The 20,582-nt window shown below is 40.6% G+C and overlaps 1 protein-coding gene and 1 long non-coding RNA gene across 2 annotated transcripts in view; one reads left to right on the top strand and one right to left on the bottom strand.

Moving 5' to 3' along the window:
• Positions 1–552: 552 nt before the first annotated feature.
• The window catches only part of tfcp2l1 (transcription factor CP2 like 1), a 47,057-nt gene continuing 27,027 nt past the window's right edge, over positions 553–20,582 (top strand). The window contains exons 1-2 of the mRNA XM_003214913.4: positions 553–748; positions 12,605–12,756. Coding sequence (XP_003214961.1) covers positions 687–748; positions 12,605–12,756 — 214 coding nt within the window. The 5' untranslated portion in view covers positions 553–686. The remainder of the gene's footprint in view (positions 749–12,604; positions 12,757–20,582) is intronic.
• LOC134295312 (uncharacterized) lies at positions 19,021–20,086 on the bottom strand. Its single transcript, XR_010001855.1, has 2 exons — positions 19,803–20,086; positions 19,021–19,398 (listed from the first exon to the last, which is right to left on the bottom strand). It is a non-coding gene; the product is annotated as an uncharacterized LOC134295312 (long non-coding RNA).

Here is a 20,582-nt window from a genome sequence, read left to right as displayed (position 1 = left end):
AATAAGATATGTGCAGTGTGCATAGGAATTTGTTCAGTTTTTAAAAAAACTATAATCCAGCCCTCCAATGGTCTGAGGGACCGTGAACTGGCCCCCTGTTTAAAAAGTTTGGGGACCCCTGCCCTAAAGCATCCCCTAGTTATGGGCTTGGTAGGGATCTTTTCTTCTTGCGGTGAAGAAGGGTCCTTCTGCCTCCCTGCCTTTGTAATTGAATGACTGCAGTTGGACACCCGTGGAGCTGCTATGGCTCAGGAGCAGGCTTGGGCAAACGGTGGCCCTCCAGGTGTTTTGGACTACGACTCCCATAATTCCTAACAGCCTACCAAACACCTGGAGGGCCAAAGTTTGCCTAAGCCTGCTGAAGAGGATGGAAACGTGGGGGCTGCAGTTTGGGGAGGCGCTCCAGACCTTGTTGTCAGGGGAGGCTCAAGGTGCTGACTGTCCGGATGCCCTCGCGTTGCCCCGCCTCCTCCTCCAGCGCAGAGGCCAGTGCCTCTCCCGCCCGGCCTCCCTCTTGGCCCTCCTTCCCTCCTTCCCTCCCACGCCCACGCCCCGCAGGGTCACGCGGAGGCCCCATAAAAGCGCGCGGAGGAGCCCCGGCACTCGTGGAGCTCGACGCCCAGCCTTTTTCCCCCTCCGCCTTTGCTGGAGCGAAGGAGCAGGAGAAGCCAGGGAAGGAAGAGAAGATGTTGTTTTGGCACACGCAGCCGGAGCATTACAACCAGCACTCCACAGGCAGCTATTTGCGGTGAGTCAGGGACCCCCCAAACGCCACGGAGTTGTGGCTTGACAAGGTCTTCAGCCTCCTCGACCACACAGAGATGGTGCCTCTCCATAGCACTGAGCCATGGCTTTCCAGCTATAACTCCCCATAGCTTCGAGCCATGGCTTTCCAACCACAACTCCCCATAGCTTTAAGCCATGGCTTTCCAACCACAACTCCCCATAGCTTTGAGCCATGGCTTTCCAACTACAATTCCCCATAGCTTTGAGCCATGGCTTTCCAACCACAACTCCCCATAGCTTTGAGCCATGGCTTTCCAACTACAATTCCCCATAGCTTTGAGCCATGGCTTTCCAACCACAACTCCCCATAGCTTTGAGCCATGGCTTTCCAACTACAATTCCCCATAGCTTTGAGCCATGGCTTTCCAACCACAACTCCCCATAGCTTTGAGCCATGGCTTTCCAACTACAATTCCCCATAGCTTTGAGCCATGGCTTTCCAACCACAACTCCCCATAGCTTTGAGCCATGGCTTTCCAACCACAACTCCCCATAGCTTTGAGCCATGGCTTTCCAACCACAACTCCCCATAGCTTTGAGCCATGGCTTTCCAACCACAACTCTCCATAGCATTGAGCCATAGCTTTGCAACTACAACTCTCCATAACATTGAGCCATGGCTTTGTAACTACAACTTTCCATAGCATTGAGCCATGGCTTTCCAACTGTAACCCTCCATAGCATTGAGCCATGGCTTTCCAACTACAGTAGAGTCTCATTTATCCAAGCCTCGCTTATCCAAGGTTCTGGATTATCCAAGGCATTTTTGTAGTCAATGTTTTCAATATATTGCGATATTTTGGTGCTAAATTTGTAAATACAGTACAGTAGAGTCTCACTTATCCAAGCTAAACGGGCTGGCAGAAGCTTGGATAAGCGAATATCTTGGATAATAAGGAGGAATTAAGGAAAAGCCTACTAAACATCAAATTAGGTTATGATTTTACAAATTAAGCTTCAAAATATCATGTTTTACAACAAAAAAAGCAGTTCAATACGCAGTAATGTTATGTTGTAATTATTGTATTTACGAATTTAGCACCAAAATATCACAATATATTGAAAACTTTGACTACAAAAATGGCTTGGATAATCCAGAAACTTGGATAAGCGAGGCTTGGATAAGTGAGACTCTACTGTAATTACAACATAACATTACTGCGTATTGAACTACTTTTTCTGTCAAATTTGTTGTATAACATGATGTTTTGCTGCATAATTTGTAAAATCATAACCTAATTTGATGTTAAATAGGCTTTTCCTTAATCCCTCCTTATTATCCAAGATATTCGCTTATCCAAGGTTCTGCCGGCCTGTTTAGCTTGGATAAGTGAGACTCTACTGTATAACCCTCCATAACATTGAGCCATGGCTTTCCAACTACAACTTTTCATAGCATTGAGCTATGACTTTCCAGCTAGTTCCATTGGAGCAGGTTCATTTTGTAAGTGTAACTCCAACCTCTCTTTTTCTATATGTGTGTTTGTGTATATAAGCTAGCATAAGGAAGAGTTAACATCTTTGTGATTTTTTTTTGTCTGTGCCCTTGTTCAGAAGATTTCACCTCATTTTCTGTCCCAGCGATAATTGAAAATATTGACTTATGTATGGAAACAAGGATTGGTGTGCATTTCCCTTCTGAGAGGTAGATTCCTCTCACTTCTTGTTGTCTTACCCTCGTTCTTAACTATGTTTGTAACTTGGGGACTACTTGTATATATGTCTCAGTGTTGAATGTCCATGCATGCACATGTTCCTTGGAAGAACGGTAGCAGGTATGTGCTGGTTTTGTGGCACTGGTGGATCGGACCCCCACTGAAGGATGTTTGATCACTTGAACAATCCTGTTTTTGAACAAGTGGTCTCTGTTCACCTCTGGTTCATGCGCGTACGGCTTCTTTCTTGGATAGTAGATGTTCGATGATGATACTTATTCACCCACCTGCTTTTTCTATTGATCAAGACCCAAAGCAGTAGATGAAATGTGTAAAGCGACTGAAAGTTGGTAGTTTTGATTCCGCGATCTTAAAGTAGAGGTGAATTTTGCAGCAAATGCAGTATCTTACCTACAGAGGTAAAGAGAACATTTCCTTCTCACCTTGGGATTTTTTGAATGAGTGTGAGCTGGGATATGGCTTGTAAATTTGAATAATGTGAAAATTCCAAGTCACATAAAAGAGTCTGGGAAATGCAGGATGAACCTCAGATGGTTTAATGGGATATTTATTTATTCTACGTTTATACTTTCCTTTTGAGAATACATGTTTGTGCTGATTTTAATCAACTCAGGCTGGATCTACACTGCCCTATATCCGAGGATCTGATCTCAGATTATCTCAGTCTCCCAGATTATCTGGCAGTGTAGACTCATATAATTCAGTTAAAAGCAGATAATCTGTGATCAGATCCTCAGATATAGGGCAGTGTAGATTCAGCCTTGGATGATGGAGGAAGGAGAGGCATTGAGTATGGGGATTGGCACTGCATGAGTACGTTTAAAAGTACACGAGGATGCAGTTCTTAGATTGACATATTCGTCTCCTGCATAACAAAGCATATATGTGTATGCACCTTCCAATTCAGAGGAATACTTTAGGAGGTATACTATCTGATGTGGACTGTCCTGCGACATGATTACAACTTCCTTTAGGCAGAAGTGCACAAAAATGTGGGCAGGCTTTGGACATGAATTGGGGTGGGTGAAATTAGGGGAAATAACATTTGATACGATCTTGAAATCATGAACTCTGCATTCAGGCTTAAAATGGAATGGAGTCCAAGTTGTAGACTTGGGTGCTGCGCTGTGCAAGATATCATGCATGTTTATATCTGGGGCTGTTTGGGGAAAATGATTTGTATCCCACTGTGAATTTGGTAGCATCTTGCTTTAGATCATTATGGATGTTAAATATCTTTGTGCACCTTAATTTGGTCTTGATAAAGTTATTGTCTAATCTGATTTTGTAATTTTTGTTATAAAGTAGCATAGCTTATTTTTTTCTTATTTATTGTTTTGGTTGTTGTGTGCCTTCAAGCTGTTTTTGACTTGTGGAGACCCTCAAGCAAACCTACCCCAGAGGTTTCTTGATAAGATTTGAGAGGATTTGCCTTTGCATTGCCCTGCAGCTGAGAGAGTGTGACTTGCCTAAGGTCACCCAGTGGATTGCTATGGGTGAGGAGGGATTCAGACACTTTTCTCACAGAATTCTAGTCCATCACTCAAGGTAATCTACATACTGGCTCTCTTGATGCCTTCAAAGTGTTTGGTGTTTGGTGCCACTGATTAATAGCTGCACCAGACATTTTGGAATAACCATTTATTATTTGTAGATTCAGAGTCCATTTTATAAGATGTATAACTCTTTAAATCAGTTTATTTATGAAAAAGTCTGGGAAGATGTGAAGACGCTTTGCGTAAAGGTTAAGTATCTGCAAAGCGTTAGTAAATAATCTTAAAAATTAGTATGGCACCAGTTATCTAAGGAAATATGTAACCTCCCTCTTCTGTTTCAGTGAAGACTAAGTCCTTTTATCCATTTGATTTACTGTGCTGGATCAATCCAGCTTTTTCCTGCCTAATTTCCACACTGGTCGCAATTAGGAAAATGTCTTTAAGCAAAAAAGCGCAATGAATAATGTAAGAACCAGTGGAAGACCTACATTTCACACCTTCCCAACAGAAAGCTAGAGACATACATATTTAGGAAGATCTTGATTCGATGCTGTTATATTTAATCTATGTACTTTTTAATTCCATCCTGGTTATTGGTTGTTGTTCAGCTTATGTTTTATGATATTTTGTATGTTTTATGTATTCATTCTAATTGGATTATATTTTATGTCAATGTTTTATTGCTGTACTATTGGGCTTGGTCCCCATGTAAGCCACCCCGAGTCCCTTCAGGGAGATGGGGCGGGATACAAGAATAAAGTAGTAGTAGTAGTAGTAGAAGTTGTTGCTGTTGTAATATTATGCTGTTTCCAAATCCTCAGTTGAACAGTGTCTTGATCCACACAAATCAAAATATCACAAAATGGCAGTTTTTGACTGTAAGAACTCTTCATTGGTCAATGTGACAACAAAAGGTGCTTTGGGTCTGATGGGTTAATCTTAAAATGGGAGTGAAGAAGATGGTAGACCTAAGCTGGGTATGGCACAACTAGGTGGATATGCAAATCCTGTGTTGCAGGTGGCACGACTGAGTAGGTTGGCAATGATTGACTGGGTTTATTATTTTGAAAATGTACAACCCAGCTATGAGATGAATCTTTCCCAAGTTCCTTCAGAGGTGCAAAACAGAAGTAGAAACAAACTTGGCAAAGTTAGGAGGTGTGCTTGTTTAAAAGTCAGCCGAAGGCAAATTGGACATTTCTTAGTAGCTGGAGGACATGCAACTTGGGTAGAATCTGAGATTTGAATTGCAACTGGTAGAGTCTAATCCAATTAAGGCTTGTGTTTATGAATTATATAACTATATCAAGTTGAAACAAGTTAGGACCTGCCAGGATTAGGAGCGGCCATCTTATCCCCTTGGGCTGGCGCAGAGAGCCAAATTACTGAATGCCTCTAATGACATGCTAATACAGATCTGAATGTGTCCAGACCGCAGTGCCACATAGTTTTTCCCCTCGGAAAATTCAAGAGTAGTGGGAGTCAAACTTGGATATTCTCATAATGGCTGGGGAAGTACAGTGCTAGGGCAAAAGAGTCCTACCATGGCTGTTGCCATCTTGGGGCTTTCCTGAGCCAGTCTCACTCCTTGCGTGGTTATGTCCATACCATGAGAAGGCATCACCAGCTGCAACTTCCCCATTTGATAATAAATGGCAGGATCAAATTTTAAAACCAATGCAACTCCTCTTATGTGCAGCTGCTGAAGTCACAGGAATCCTCTCAGGTCAACATAGTTGCCACTTGCTGCAAACCTAGACAGAATGTTAATGCTGTACATTTAACGTATTCACATTTAACGTATTCAGTCAAGTTTTGAAGCAGATAGTTAATCAGGTTCTATGTGTCGCTTTCTAGAGACTATTAATGTTTGATGTGTTGTCGAAGACTTTCATGGCCAGAATCACTGGATTACTGTGAGTTTTCTGGGCTGTATAAATGCTTATAAAATATGTTCTTGCAAATTATACTGTTCTCAAATATTTTGACAGTATTTGTAGATGCATTTTTCCATACCTGCCTCTATAGCTGTATTTTGCATTTCTGTCTCTGTGTATAATTATTTTTGTCCCAACATCAGATCCTGTCCTTGTAATGTCCACATGAGGGCTTACAGTTGTCATATTTATGATTGAGCTGTGTTTGTTCCTGATGCACAAAATATTTTCCTCTTTCGGTTTCCTAAGAGGTCGAGGCTGCATTCTTGTAGTCCCCTACCTTTGAGTAAGCCTTACTGAACGTAAACAGTTTACTACCTGGATTGCTCTCTAGTCATTTTTTAACTATCCTCGGTGGACTGAGAGGCAATAGACAAATGCTTCAGATGATTTAGTTGGAAAAAACACAGAGGCAGAAGAAGAAAACCCTTATTTTGGGAAAAAGGCAGGGGTCTTAGAAATGGAATTATTAGACAACCTTCTGTAAAGGTACGCTTTCTTGTGTTGAATAAATTATGCAACATTTTGCTAGTGGTGCTGCAGAAAGATTAATGTTTAAGTGAATGTAAATATTCTGTATCTTTTAATCCTCATTCTGGTTGTAACAGACTGAACATCTGAACCAGCTTATGTCACCAAGGGGGTTTGGAAACCAAATCCAAATTCTTAGTGATGTATTGGGCTTGCTGGATAAGTATTGTTTTCCCCTTGGGAAGACCGCTCTTGCCTGTGATAGAAGTGGGATATGTGTGACCCTCTCAATATTGTTGGAGCTCTATTTCTTGCAATAGACAGACTTGATGCAAACAGATTTGATGCAAAATCTCAGAAATTATAGGGACATTAAATAAGAACCTGGATGTTTTCCAAGGACATCTTTCAGATGGGAATGGCCTATGAACACACCTTTCATTTGCCCTATTGTTTATGGACCTTAATGTGGAAAACTATAGAATTTTGCATTGTTAATAACTGGAGCCCCCGATGGTGCAATGGGTTAAACCGCTGAGCTGTTGAACTTGCTGACCGAAAAGTCGGTGGTTCGAATCCAGGGAGCAGGGTGAGCTCCCGCTGTTAGCCCCAGCTTCTGCCAACCTAGCAGTTCTAAAACATGCAGATGTGAGTAGATCAATAGGTACTGCTCTGGCAGGTAGGTAACTGCACTCCATGCATTCATGTTGGCTACATGACCTTGGAGGTGTCTACGGACAACGCCAGCTCTTCGGCTTAGAAATGGAAATGAACACCAGCCCCCAGAGTCGGACACGATTAGGCTTAATGTCAGGGGAAAATCTTTACCTTAATAACCGGAAATTAGTCAAAAGTAATTCTTTATGGTCAAGATCTGGTCAAATTTCCCAAATGACAACATTCCATAGTGTAAAATGTTCTTTCAACTGGATTATGTTAAAACAGTCAACAAAATCATTTAAGAATTGTGAGGAATCTTAGGGAAAATGTATCAGAGGGAGCAAGTGAACTTTATATAGAGATTCAAGCAGGTGATACAGATGTGGAAGTATCTAAGTTTAGTTGTACCTCTGTCCTGAATTAAAGGCAAGGATTCAGATGAATTCATTATAGATGCAGAAGAACGAATATTCCTTGGTGTTTTTCTTTTTTCTGTTCACTCTGATTTGTTATTTGAGATGGAGAGCTGAGTGTTTTCAGGTTGTGTAATTCTGTTAATAATGTCTTTGTCTAAATAACCTAAAAGGAAGCTAAGTAGAATCACTACTGGTTAGTACTTGGACATTTCAGAGGGGAAAACTAGAAAAACCACCCTGAGTATTCCTTCCCTATGGAGTCCCCTATGAAATCCACGAGGTGACTATACGTTGACAGGTGACTTGAAGGTATATATGCACACTGACAACCCCCACCCCATGGGACAGAACTAGAAACTGAAATATTTCTGAAATAGGAATGGCATACTTCACGTGTTACTCACAAAAGGGATGCAAATAGCTGGGTGCCCTGGGGACAGGTGAGGGTGTCACACCCTTTGCTAAAGCAACTTTTTTTTAGTTAGCCCTAAGGCTTGCAAAGACAGGTGTTCCTATGCTGATTTTAAGACATACTAATGATTTTTCATAGGAACATGGTCAGGCAGTTGTATTTGATGAACACCTATGATTCCTTTGCTCCCCTTGCAAGGGAAAAAGAAAAGCACTCAAGAGTTAAGCTAGGTATTTACTAATTTACCATAGGTTAATTTCTCAAACTTCAGCTCCCAGAAATCTCAGCGAGTTTACCAGCTGTTAGGAATTGTGGGAGCTGAAGTCCAAAATATCTGAAGAGCACAGTTTGAGAAACTGCTTTAAAGTCAACATACCTTTGCCAGAGTGCTAGTGCCTCATCAAACTATAACTGTGACTTCAGCAGTTGCACATAAGAAAAGTTGCATTGGTTTTATAAACCCATCCTGCAATTTACTATCAAATGGAGAAGTTGCATTTTTTTTTGTCTCTGCTCCTACGTGCTGTGCTTACTCTGGTTTGTAGCTGGTTGCCAAATTCAGCTGATGGTGTTTTTTGGAGGTGGGGGATGGACACAAAATGGCTAAACTGCATCCTGTCCACAAATTTGCTTTCCTCTGAAGATTACAGTCCCCACAGCTGTACTGACTCTCCCATGCTTGTACCTTTGAACACTGTACTCCACAAAAGACTCTGGATTACTGTTGACCAGGACATAACTTTTATTGGACTAAAGAACAGGACTTCCGCTTCCCCTGTTGCCTTGAGATGTATACTTTTGTTGCTTAGGATGGGACTTCGGTGCTTCCTTCTGTGTAGAACTGCTGTGTCATACTGATTCATCTAATGTCAATCTGCTCAATTACTTTCCTAAAATTCTTCCTTTCTGCTAATTCCTTTCTTACCACATAAAATAGCATTTTGGAGAGGTAAAAGTAGAAAAGAGCAAGCATTCCTTTTAAACTGATTTCATCACTTCTTCAGTGTGGCTAAGTAAAATTTCAGAAAGTCCTCTGTTCTCATTAGTTTGCATTTGACCTGTCTTCAACTGCCAACTTTACTGACAAAATGTGTTCTCAATAGGGAACAAATGTTCAGGTTGTTTTGATGACTTTGCTAACATGCAGATAAGTAATTTTATAGCGATTTTGGATTGTAAAATCAACAATTCAAACTTATCTTTTAAAAAAGTCATTTTGTCCAAGCGAAAGGAAACTTCTTGGTTTTCATGATAAACCCCAAAACCAAGCAATCAAGTTTTCTCTTTCACACACAGATGTGTACATACCCACTTTTTGTGTATGTTTTTTATGTGAAAGGAATTATTTGGAAGAGTTGGAAGAGATCACAAGGGTCATCCAGTTCAACCTCATTCTGCCATGCAGGATCACGCAATCAAATCACTTCTTTTGGAAAATGCCATTCACAACCATTTGGAGATCATAATCTTTTGGAAAAGTGTGATTTTTCAGAAAAGAGCCAAAAAACCATTTGAGTAGAATCTTCTCATATGGTATGGAACCAAATGTAATATGCAAGGCAATGTCTTCAGGTGTTAGACTGAACCTATTGTCTCTGATCTGTTAGGAAAACAGAAAATATGTCAATGCGCAACATAGCAGAGTTTCAGAAATGTTTTTCATTTGCCCAAAAATATATCTACTGTCCCATAAAACAACTAGTTTTATATTATTCACTCAAGAGACAAAAATGAAGTAGGCTTTGGTAAAAAAAATTTAACTCACAACTTCATGTGTTCAGCTTAACACAGGTACATAGCTTTATTAGTCCAGTTTCAGATACGTTTGAGATAATCTCATGGTGCGGATGGCACAGGGCATCTTTCTTATTACAATAGCAGGCATGTGTTTTCTGTTAGCAGCCTATAGTCTAAGAAGAATCTAAAAATGGAGTTTGAGCAGTCTCAGATCAGATCATGTGGTCTGCAGCCCTGCCCACAACCTCTCAGGAAACATAGAGCAAAAGAAGCTGCATACCATAACATGCACATAAAACAGTAAGCAAACAGAATAATAGATTAACAAATTCTAGAGGAGGCTTGAAGAAGGTTGTAATTTCCAACAACTCCTGACAGATGGCCATCCTGCTTCTCATTAAAATACCTCTACATTCTGAAGCTGCATATTCCACTGTGAAGCAAATTTCTACTGCCAAAACACTTTTCCGAATGTAAAGTGCCATATCCTTCCCTCCAGTTTGAATCTGTTGCTCCATATCCTGGTCTCTGGGGCAAAGGAAACCAAGTTTATTCCATCTTTGGTGTGACATCCTTTCAAATATTTAAACATGGCTATCATGTCACTTCTTAACTGTCTCTTGTACAGGCTAAACATACCAAGTTCCCAAATCCATTCCTCATACAGTGTGTTTTCCAGATATTTTACTATTTTGGTTGCTCTCCTCTGGACATATTTCAATATCTTTCTTGAATTATGGTGTCTGAACATAGTATTCTAGATGAGGTCTGACCAAGGCAGAATACAGTGAGACTATGACTTTCCTCAGTCTAGATACTATTGTCCTATTTATGCAGCCTAGAATTACATTGGCTTATTTAGCTGTGACATCACACTGTTGACTCATGGTTTGCTTAGAATCATAGAATAATAGAGTTGGAAGATATCACCCGGGCAATCCAATCCAACCTCGTGCCATGCAGGAAAAGCACAATTAAGTATTCTTGACACATGACCATCCAGCCTCTGTTTAAAAGTTGCCAAGGAAGGAGCTTTCACCAGACTCTGAGAGAGTTCCACTGTTGGACAGCTCTTACGGTCAGGAAGTTCATCCTAACATTCAGGTGGAATTTCCTTTCCTGTAATTTGAACCCATTGCCCTTAGTCCTAGTTTCAAGGGCAGCAGAAAACAAGTCTGCTCCCTTTTCCTTATGACACCCTTTCACATATTTATACATGGCTATCATGTCTCCTCTCAACCTTTTCTTCTGCAGGCCAAACATACACAGCTCTTTAAGATGTTACTCATAGAACATGGTCTCAAGACCTTTTATCATTTTAGTTGCCCTCCTCTGGACTCCTTCCAGTTTGTCAATATCTCTTTTGAACTGTGGTGCCCAGAATTGGACACATTATTCGAGGTGAGGTCTGACCATAGCAGAATAGAGAGGCACTACGACTTCCCTCAATCTAGATACTATACGCCTTTTGATGCAGTAGCTTGTTGTCTGCTAGGACTCATAGATCCCTTTCACATAGATCCCTTGTTTTCAAGCCAAGTATAATCTCTGCTATATCTGTGCATTTCATTTTTATTGCCTAAGTGTAGTACTGTACATTTCTCCCAACTGAAATGCATTTTGTTACTTTTGGCCCAGCTCTCTAATCTGTTACCGTCATTTTGGATTTGGATTCTGATCCTGTCCTTTGGGGGTATTAGCAACTCCTCCCGATTTGGAGTCATCTGTAAATTTTATAAGCATGCATTGTATTCCATTGTACAAGTTATTGATGAAGATGTTGACTAGCACTGGGCTCAGGACAGAACTGTGTGGCTCCCGAATATTCTGAAGGGTTGATATGTGGCCCTCAAGTTGCAGGACCTTAACTTCCAGCAGGGCCACCAACTTGCACTTGCTGCAGGTGTAGCTATCCACATCCTCAGGCAAGAACACAAATATACTACAGCTGCTCCCTCACCATCCATAATCAGTAGTCTTAAGTAGGCACTGAAGCAGGACTCTGGGCTTCCCTTACAAAACCTCTTCACACAAACATGGGATTGTTCAGAAATTGTTCTGTTTTTGCGATTATTCTTTGAGAGTAGAAATCGTTTTTAGGTAGGGATAAACAGAGAGAAGGAAAGTGTTAGGTATGCAGAAAGTTGTAATTCTGAGGAAGTTTGGGTTTCTTGTTTCATTTGTTTGCCAAGCTGAATGTGTTCTTACAGTACTCACCGCCTCATCAGATGGCTGGCGGCAGAAGGAGGCAGCAGTCCTCTTTGCCACGAGGTGTGGAGAATCCGGATCATATGGGGGAAGCGTGGAGTGCATGGCTTCCCTCCATAGATTGGGCAACGCAGGAAGCCTCCAGTGTTGCCAGGGTGGCAGCAGCACACTGATTCCACCCCTCTGCGCCCACGGAGTCAGCACGCTGTCGTTTGATGGGAGCTGGCTGGCTCCGTGGGTGACCGGAGTTGCTGTCAAATCTAGCCCCGAAAGCTGAAGTTTTTGAAGAGAGACTTGGGTTAATATATACCACCTACTGCTTGATTAAGTTTTTATTGTAAAATTTCATTTTCTGGCATATCTAATTTTTTGTCAATACTTTTTATTGCAAAATTGACTAGGGAAAATATCTTATTCAAACCCATCACTTTTTCCTATGATGTAATGAGTCTGGATCTCTGTTGCTGCATTTTAATTGGTTAAGGAATAACATTCTGGACTTCATTTCCAGAACGTTCAGTGGTTACTGATGAAATGTAAGGATGCAAAACTGGTTTTGTTTTGTTGTGAGATACACATTTCCTTTTAACTAGATGTTCTGGTGATATATATTTGCGCAAAACAGTCCTTTCTCCTGAATTCAGTCTGGCGTGCTTGTATTAATACTACTTTCCTGGCCATCCAGTTATAGTAAGAATTCTCATGGGATATAAGCCCTGCAGATAATGTCAGCCTAGTTATGGTGCTATTTCTATAATGTAGGAGATAATCCCTTTGCTAACTGGGAATTATTGTATTATTTCAGTGATGTCCTCGCACTGCCGATCTTTAAACAAGAAGAGCCTCAGCTTTCCCCTGAGAATGACACAAAACTCCCTCCATTTCAATATGTGCTTTGTGCAGCTACATCGCCTGCTGTGAAACTTCATGAAGAGACCCTGACCTATCTCAACCAAGGTAGGACTAATACAGAATTGGATAAGCAATTATTATTTGTCCAGGTTAACTTCAACTTGCCTCAGGCCAGTAATTTCCAAACGTTGGTCCTCCATTTGTTTTGGATTTCAACTCCCAGAAGCCTTAGTCAGCTTGTCCAATAGTCAGGAATTCTGGGAGTTGAAGTACAAAACATCTAGAGAACCAAAGAATGGGAGCCACTGCATTAGAGCAAGTTTGGTTTGGGTTCTCAAAGCCAAGTACACAATGCATTGTTAGGAAACTTTAGGAATTTAACTCCAACTGTTCTGAGTTTGCTAAAGAAAGGAGTTACAGAAGCTAATACTAATATCTTAGAAAACTAAAAGATTTCTACATCACTTCTCTTTACATTGTGAAGCCAGTTAATATTTCTAAGCAAAGTTAAGAGTTAACAGCCAGCAAAAGAGCATATGATTCTCAGGAGAAATATTACATCACTGTAACTTGAAATGTGTGATTTCAGTTTCTGGTAGTTCCTCAATCATCTGTTCTAGTATGAGCGAAGAATAAAATAGAAAAGTATTGTAGACTCTCCTTGGTTTGTGTTTGACATCCAAATATTTCCATGTTATGGTTTAGTTTTCCAAATCTAGGAGAAAGTTACGTATTCACTGCATATAATCCTGAATTTAAGATCTGGTAATATAAACACCTGTGTTAGAAGGGAAATGATGGGGCAAGACTATAGTGTGAGGAACCCATAAAATCATCTTAATTTGAGTTTGACCCTTTTTACATTCTCTTAGGAGTGAAAATTCTTATGACTATTTAGTGTTAAGTTATATAAATGGAACGACAGATGCAATTTTCTTCTTATTTAAAACTAATCTTTGTTTCTTAGTAATTCAGTGCATTTCTAAGAAGCAGTACCTTAATTGTAATGCTTAGAATTAAATGACTTTTAAAACCTGTTACTGATTACCTTCAAGCACCTTTACAGGCTTTGGATATTGCAAAATGCAAAAGCAACAGGAAGCTCAAGTAAATCATATTTCCTGTTCATGTTCTCTTGTAACTTCTTGAGTAGAAGCTTCTCATCTTTTCGTGAAATAATATGTTATGGTATATATTTAAAATGAGAACGGTGGTAGGAGTTGCATCCATTTACGAAGCCCTTGCATTTCTTATATTACCACTCCTTTCCTCTACAGTCTCCATTGTATACTAAGGCTTGTCTTCTAGGAATACTACTTTAACTATTTAGTAGAATTTTTAAAAGATAATCTGTGTGATAGCAGGAGAGCCATAAAAACCATGTTGGTTATACCTATCCAACTCCCAGAAGGCTTGTTGGATTTCACTGGAATTGCTGTGGATTATTGTTAGCACCAGCATACAGGAGGAGAAGGAATTATTGTACTAGGATTGTAAATAAACAATCTCTCTGTAGTTGTCCTTATAATATTGTGGGGATGTGGCATAACATTAAACTGTATTAATGTTATCACAACTACCTTAGGCTGGCATTTGGACAGGGAAGAGGTACTGGGACATGAACCTCAGGGATAAATTTCCTTTTAAAGTAGTGGTTCTCAACCTGTGGGTCCCCAGGTGCTTTTGCCTACAACTCCCAGAAATCACAGCCGGTTTACCAGCTGTTAGGATTTCTGGGAGTTTAAGGCCAAAATATCTGGGGACCCACAAGTTGAGAACCACTGCTTTAGTGACTCCTGGGGAAATCTCCAGCAATGTGGCTAGGAAAGTTATTACCAGTTTCTGCAGGTCTGTATTTACGAAACAGTTAAAGTGGCATTCCTAGAAGACAATCTTTAGTATCCAGTTGGTGTCCTACAACAGCCTGAAGAGAGGTCTGCTTGAGAATATCATTCAACGTTTTTGCCTTCCATCAGCTAGATTTTTCCTTATAGGTTTTGGACTATTTCCATCATCTCAACCCCCTTCTTCCTTCTGCTGCAGCAAACAAATGATAAGTGTTTGCTTCTAGTTTTCTGTTAACCATAGTTTAATGTGATTAATATTACATTGTGGTTAACGATAACTGCGTTGCTTGAAAGCAGCAACTTCATTACTCGTGGTTTCAAGTTAAATTGTTTCAAACAGGCCACAGTTAACATCAGTCAAACTTTAGACCAGTGTTTCTCAACCTGTGGGTCCCCAAGTGTTTTGCCCTACAACTCCCGGAAATCCCAGCCAGTTTACCAGCTGTTAGGATTTCTGGACATTGAAGGCCAAAACATCTGGGGACCCACAGGTTGAGAACCACTGCTTTAGACATATTCAGATGGTGAAGTAGTTGGAGACCAGAGCTTGAATGCCTCTGTGGCCATGGAAACCCACTGGGTGACCTTGGGCAAGTCACACTCTCTCTGCTTTGGAGGAAGGCAAACTCAAACATCTTCTGAGAAAATCTTGCCAAGAAAACCGCGTGCTAAGTAAGGTTGCCATAAGATGGAAATTACTTGAAGGCATACGACAACAACAAGATCATTTTGGATGGCATGATAAGCTGTGGTCTAGAGGAAAGAAGGAGTAAATGTTCTCCATGTCCTTGAGGCATGTCAGAGGAGATGTGGCAAGGGAGATCATATGTTCCAAAGCAGACCAAAAGGCTTTGTTTTAGTTTAATGATTAATTGTGACTCACTCAGATTATTTAATATCAAATTCCTCTGAAAAGAAAATATATTTTCTCTCAAAATATATATAAAATATCTGTCTCATACTTTGTTGCGGAAAAAATGCATTCTCTGGTTTCTAACACAGACCTTATGGACTTTAAACTTTTTTAATCTTTGAAAAGTAAGAGGAGATGAATTTCAAGACACAAATTTCAAAAGAATTTCAAACTAGCCTTGAAAAAATTGCAAACATTGTGCTTCTAGCTCTTTAATGGAAAATGGCATTCCTGACATAAGTTATGTGAGCATTAGTAGCAAAGGTAATAATTGGCTTGTTTCCTATAATTAAGCCCCCTATGTACAGCCTCATCTCAGACATGGAATACACGCCATTTCACAACATCATCTTAATGGCTTCTTTAGTGGTAATTAGAGTTACATTTTGAACTATGCAGAGTTCATCTACGGCTTAAGCAATGATCCAACCAAAAACACTACAATTACTAACATGTCCATGCAGAAACCAACTTAATGACGTAAGTCAGCACTGTAGTAGTTCCCACTGCCACCTGGAATTAGCAGCATTAGGTGTATTGTCACGAAGGCAAATCAGCAGTACACCAGAATAATCTGACTGAGTTGACCAGCCTGTCTAGTCTTGCATTCTATTGCTGTCATTAGTACCTTACATTCAGGACCGAGAGGCAATTACAAGACTGTCTTCCTTTTTGCTCTATACTCCGATTTCATTCGGTTTTATCATAAACTCCCATGCTCCACAGGTTGGCCTGTTCATTTTTCTTTAAAACATTCAAGTAAAGGGTACAATAACCAAATCTCAGAGAAAGTTCTCCAATTGGAAGCCACTGAGTCCCCCTTGGGGTGAGACAGAGAGGGATAGAAATAAAGTAAGTAAATAAATAAATAAAATAAATCTCTTTTGGGCTAGATCTCCCAGAATCCCCAGTGGTCTGGAAATTTTAGTCAAAAAATCAATCCCCCAAACCACAGATCAGTGTAAGTACTATACCTTAATGCTTATAACACAAGGAACCATCTTTGAGTAGAGTGGAGAAAGTTGAGAGCTTAGTCTGTCCCAGGAGAACCAAAAAAGACTCATTGGCTTCTTTTGCTCTCTCTGTCGTATTGCTGTTTAGGAATGTCTGGGTGGGAAAATGGCAGTGGCAGTGCTGGTTCTCTGCAAGATGACCCTTGACTTATCAAAATACATAATTCTGTCCCCAGAACCTGTCCTCAACGTATACATGAGGTCAACTTACAGACAAGTATATATGGTAGTTACTTTTCCCAAGCTCTGAGGTGGGTGATTGAAGGATCATTAAACAATTTTAATAATAAAAAGAAAGGTCACAATGGCAAACAGAAAGCTAGGCTGGGCACCTTGCTTTGACATTAAAGCAGTGGTTCTCAACCTGTGGGTCCCCAGATGTTTTGGCCTTCAACTCCCAGAAATCCTAACAGCTGGTAAACTTGCTGGGATTTCTGGGAGTTGTAGGCCAAAACACCTGGAGATCCACATGTTGAGAACCACTGCATTAAAGGGTTAGCAGCAAAAAGGTTTTCCAGAAAGTACACTACCTCCCAGCTGCCCTTGAATGTCAGAGTAGACTGAACTTTCTGATTCATCCAAAGGAGAGATTAGTCTACCATCGTACTTTGGCTTCTGTAGAAGAAATTCAGCCAGTGCGTACTTTACCTTTCTCATTCCTTTCTTTTTAGTATCATGTTTGTTAGAATGTGGAAAGGGGCTTATTTTGCCGTTTAATATCTGTACTGTGGTTAGGAAGTAATAGGAGATTTAAAAGTGATTATAAATGGTCAAGAACCTACACGGGAGACAGAATATCAAGTTTCATTAGGGGCAACTTGGTAGCAACTCAATTTCTACAAAACAAACCTAGTTTGCATGTGGAAGTGGTATAACACAGCATTTGTCAGCCAGTAGTAGAGGATGTCGCAAAGGCCATGTAGAAGTATCCATGTTGTCCCCATAAGCCAGGTGCCAAGTGACAAAAGCATGGTTCTTCATGGCATCCCATGTCATTATTTTTATCTGCCTCAAGGCCATTGCTTCTCCACAAACCTTTATTCTCCAGAGGACATTAAATTCCCATGTCTGCTCCTTTACCCACAGAAATTAGGTGAGGTTCAGCAGATGTCACCAACAGGATGTCAGACATTAATGTTATGATAATCCTGTTTAATTCTTTTATCATCATATTGGTACAATGAAGTCAGTTTTAATCACAGAGTCATCTTTAAAATAGATTGACTGGAAAAAATGCATTACATTAGAGAAAAATGCATTATATATCTCAGACATAAGTATCCCTTAAAGCTATAGAACTTTGAATGCAATAAAAAGACTCTTTGTTTGTAGAACTCTCAAACACTCATTTCTTTGTAACAGTTTAGTACATAAATCTTGATGCAGCCACTTCCTAAGAGAAGCAAGCTGCCTGTTTAGAAACTATTTCAAAAATGGCCTTTCTAATGTATTTGTAAGGAAATATTATTTTAAAATGAATGCTACGATTTGATATAAATGTAGAAGGCTGTTGATGTATTTGACACACACAAATAGATATTCAGCTGTTTAGTGCAAGATCACACATTAGAGATTTTCATGCTTTGTGTAGAATACAGATAGAATGTTGTATTATTTTACAATGCACTGAGCCTGCAATCTGAAATGTACTGGAATATGTGGCTTCTGACCAGGAACTGGTTTGAGTAGGAATAAGCAAGTCTGGGTGTAAGTCTGGGGAATAAGGTATTGTTATATTTTTTTAAAGTCTCTGGTATCCTTTTAGGTCAGGCCTGCATGACCTGTGGTCCTCCAGGTGTTTGGGACCCCAGCTCCCAGTAGCTCAAGCCAGCTTGTCCAAGGGTTAGGAATTCTGGAAGCTGAAGCCCAAAACACCTGGAGAACTACATGTTAGGGGATACACTATACTACATAGATCAGTGTAGTATCTGGGGTCTCCAGATGTTTTGGGCCTTCAACTCCCAGAAATCCTAACAGTTGTTAAACTGGCTGGGATTTCTGGGAGTTGTAGGCCAAAAACATCTGGGGACTCCAGGTTGAGAATCACTGAGATATACACTATACAGGGTGTTTGAAAATGAACTCCCTAATTTTAATGTGTTTTAACTTAAAACTAAGAAGTTATTTTTCAAACACCTTGTATTATACTGAATATACAATAGGCTCCTATATGATGCAAGGAAACTGGTTTAGATGAACGTAAATTACGATTTTTGCTTAACATCTGGAACCCTTTCCCTGAGCCAGCGTGCTGCTGAAAGTTGAAAATACAGTACAGTCAAGATACCCACCCCCTCACCTGCCCCACAGAGGGGAAAGTAGCCAAGGGAAGACTCATATGTTGGGACTTAGTCTGACCATGCTGAGCTCTGGGTGCCAAATCCAGTGGGAAGCCTGGCTTTGCTGGGCCATGCATCGATATCCACTGAGAAAGGTGTCCAACTCCTTCCTCTATGAAGAAGATGATGAAAATATCTCTTGAGTTCTGAGAAAGTACAGTAGAGTCTCATTTATCCAACATAAACTGGCTGGCAGAATGTTGGATAAGCAAAAATGTTGCATAATAAGGAGGGAATAAGGAAAAGCCTGTTAAACATCAAATTACATTATGATTTTATAAATTGAGTACCAAAACACTATGTTTTACAACAAATTGACAGAAAAAGCAGTTCAATACACAATAACATTGGGACTTCCGGTGGAGCCAGCATGGCGGCAGGGTCGCTTCATTGAGGGCTCTCAGTGAAGCACCGCGTAGAGCAGTCGGGTCTGAGCTGTAGCTCCCCTCCTCAGCCGGATCGAGGAGCTGAGGGGACGCTGAACCCGCGTGGCACCCCTGAGATCCCCAAGACTGCCTCCCCCTCAAGGGTGGGTGGTCGAGAGGACTAGGGAGAGCCAAGGGTAGCGGACTGCTCCGCGGGAAACGGGAGGAATCTCGTATCAACTGCCGCCTAGCACCACCAAGACGAAGAACCTGAAGAAACAAAAGCGACCCACATTCACAGTAACAAGCGGTGAGTGGGGAGCAAATGAAAGAAAATCCAGCCGGAGCGTATGAGATCCCCGGCGGGGAGGGATTTTTGAAGAAATTAAAAGAAGGGTAAAGCTGAGTCAACAGAAGGCAGAAGCAGAAAACTGAAAAGGGGTTAACTCAATTATAGTCAAGGACAATAGCACAGCACAGGACTCTACCATATTTGGCCAAAAAGAAAGTTTGAAGGGCACGAAGGATCGGTGGAAAGCCCAAGGAGAAAGTAGAGACAGAAAAAATTATATACAACCTTACAACTTTACAACAATATAAAACCTTATAAGCCATCCCGGTACCCCTGGTTATCCCGACCATCAAAATAAGAAATATCCAAATAAGACTCTGACCTTGACGCCATGATGTTTGGTCTACCCCACCCTTCTTTATAAACAAAGCGGCTGGAAAAGACGGAACCGGAAAGGAAAGGCGGGAAAGGAACGCGAGGTGGTGGGAAGATCAGCAGAAAGGGCGGAAGTAAGGAAGAGGACATATTGATTAAGGGCGGAAGAAGGGCGAAGGAGTCAGAGAGACAGTGAGGATAAAAAACGGGACGGAAGGGAAGGAATCAAGTATACAATAACAACGATCCAAGGGGTCAACGGAGGAGAAGAAACGCAGCTGGGTGGAAGGGGAAGACTGTAATCCTAACAAGTATAAACAGTGACGAGTCCAAATCAACTACATTGACATGGACAAATTAACTTTTCTTTTAAAGAGAAATACAGGGTCCCCGATAAAATATACAGATTGGAGTAAAGTAGAAGAGTACGAAAGGAAAAGTAAATGAAGATTAAATTTGAATGAGCAGAAGAATAACCTCTTTTGGTTTTCCATTTTCCAAACTACTGTTTACCAGAAGCAAAAAATCTGTGACACAGCCAATAGAAAGGCTATCATCGATTATTATTAGTAGTATTATTTTTTCTTTTCCTTTTTCCTTTTCCTTTTAGAATGATGGCCTCTACTACGAAGGAGACGGGGGCTGATCTATAATGGATTTGTATATATATATAGATCACCCCCCTCTTCAGGATTAGAGATTGGGAAACGCAAAGGCAAAGATGGAAGTCCCTTTTTTTTTTTAAGCTTTTAAACTTCTCTACTATCATAACTTCATTTTCTGCACT

This window comes from Anolis carolinensis, chromosome 1, assembly GCF_035594765.1.
Source record: "Anolis carolinensis isolate JA03-04 chromosome 1, rAnoCar3.1.pri, whole genome shotgun sequence".
Taxonomy (NCBI): domain Eukaryota; kingdom Metazoa; phylum Chordata; class Lepidosauria; order Squamata; family Dactyloidae; genus Anolis; species Anolis carolinensis.
The sequence above is the reverse complement of the archived record's forward strand: the minus strand, read 5'-3'. Positions and strand labels throughout refer to the sequence as shown.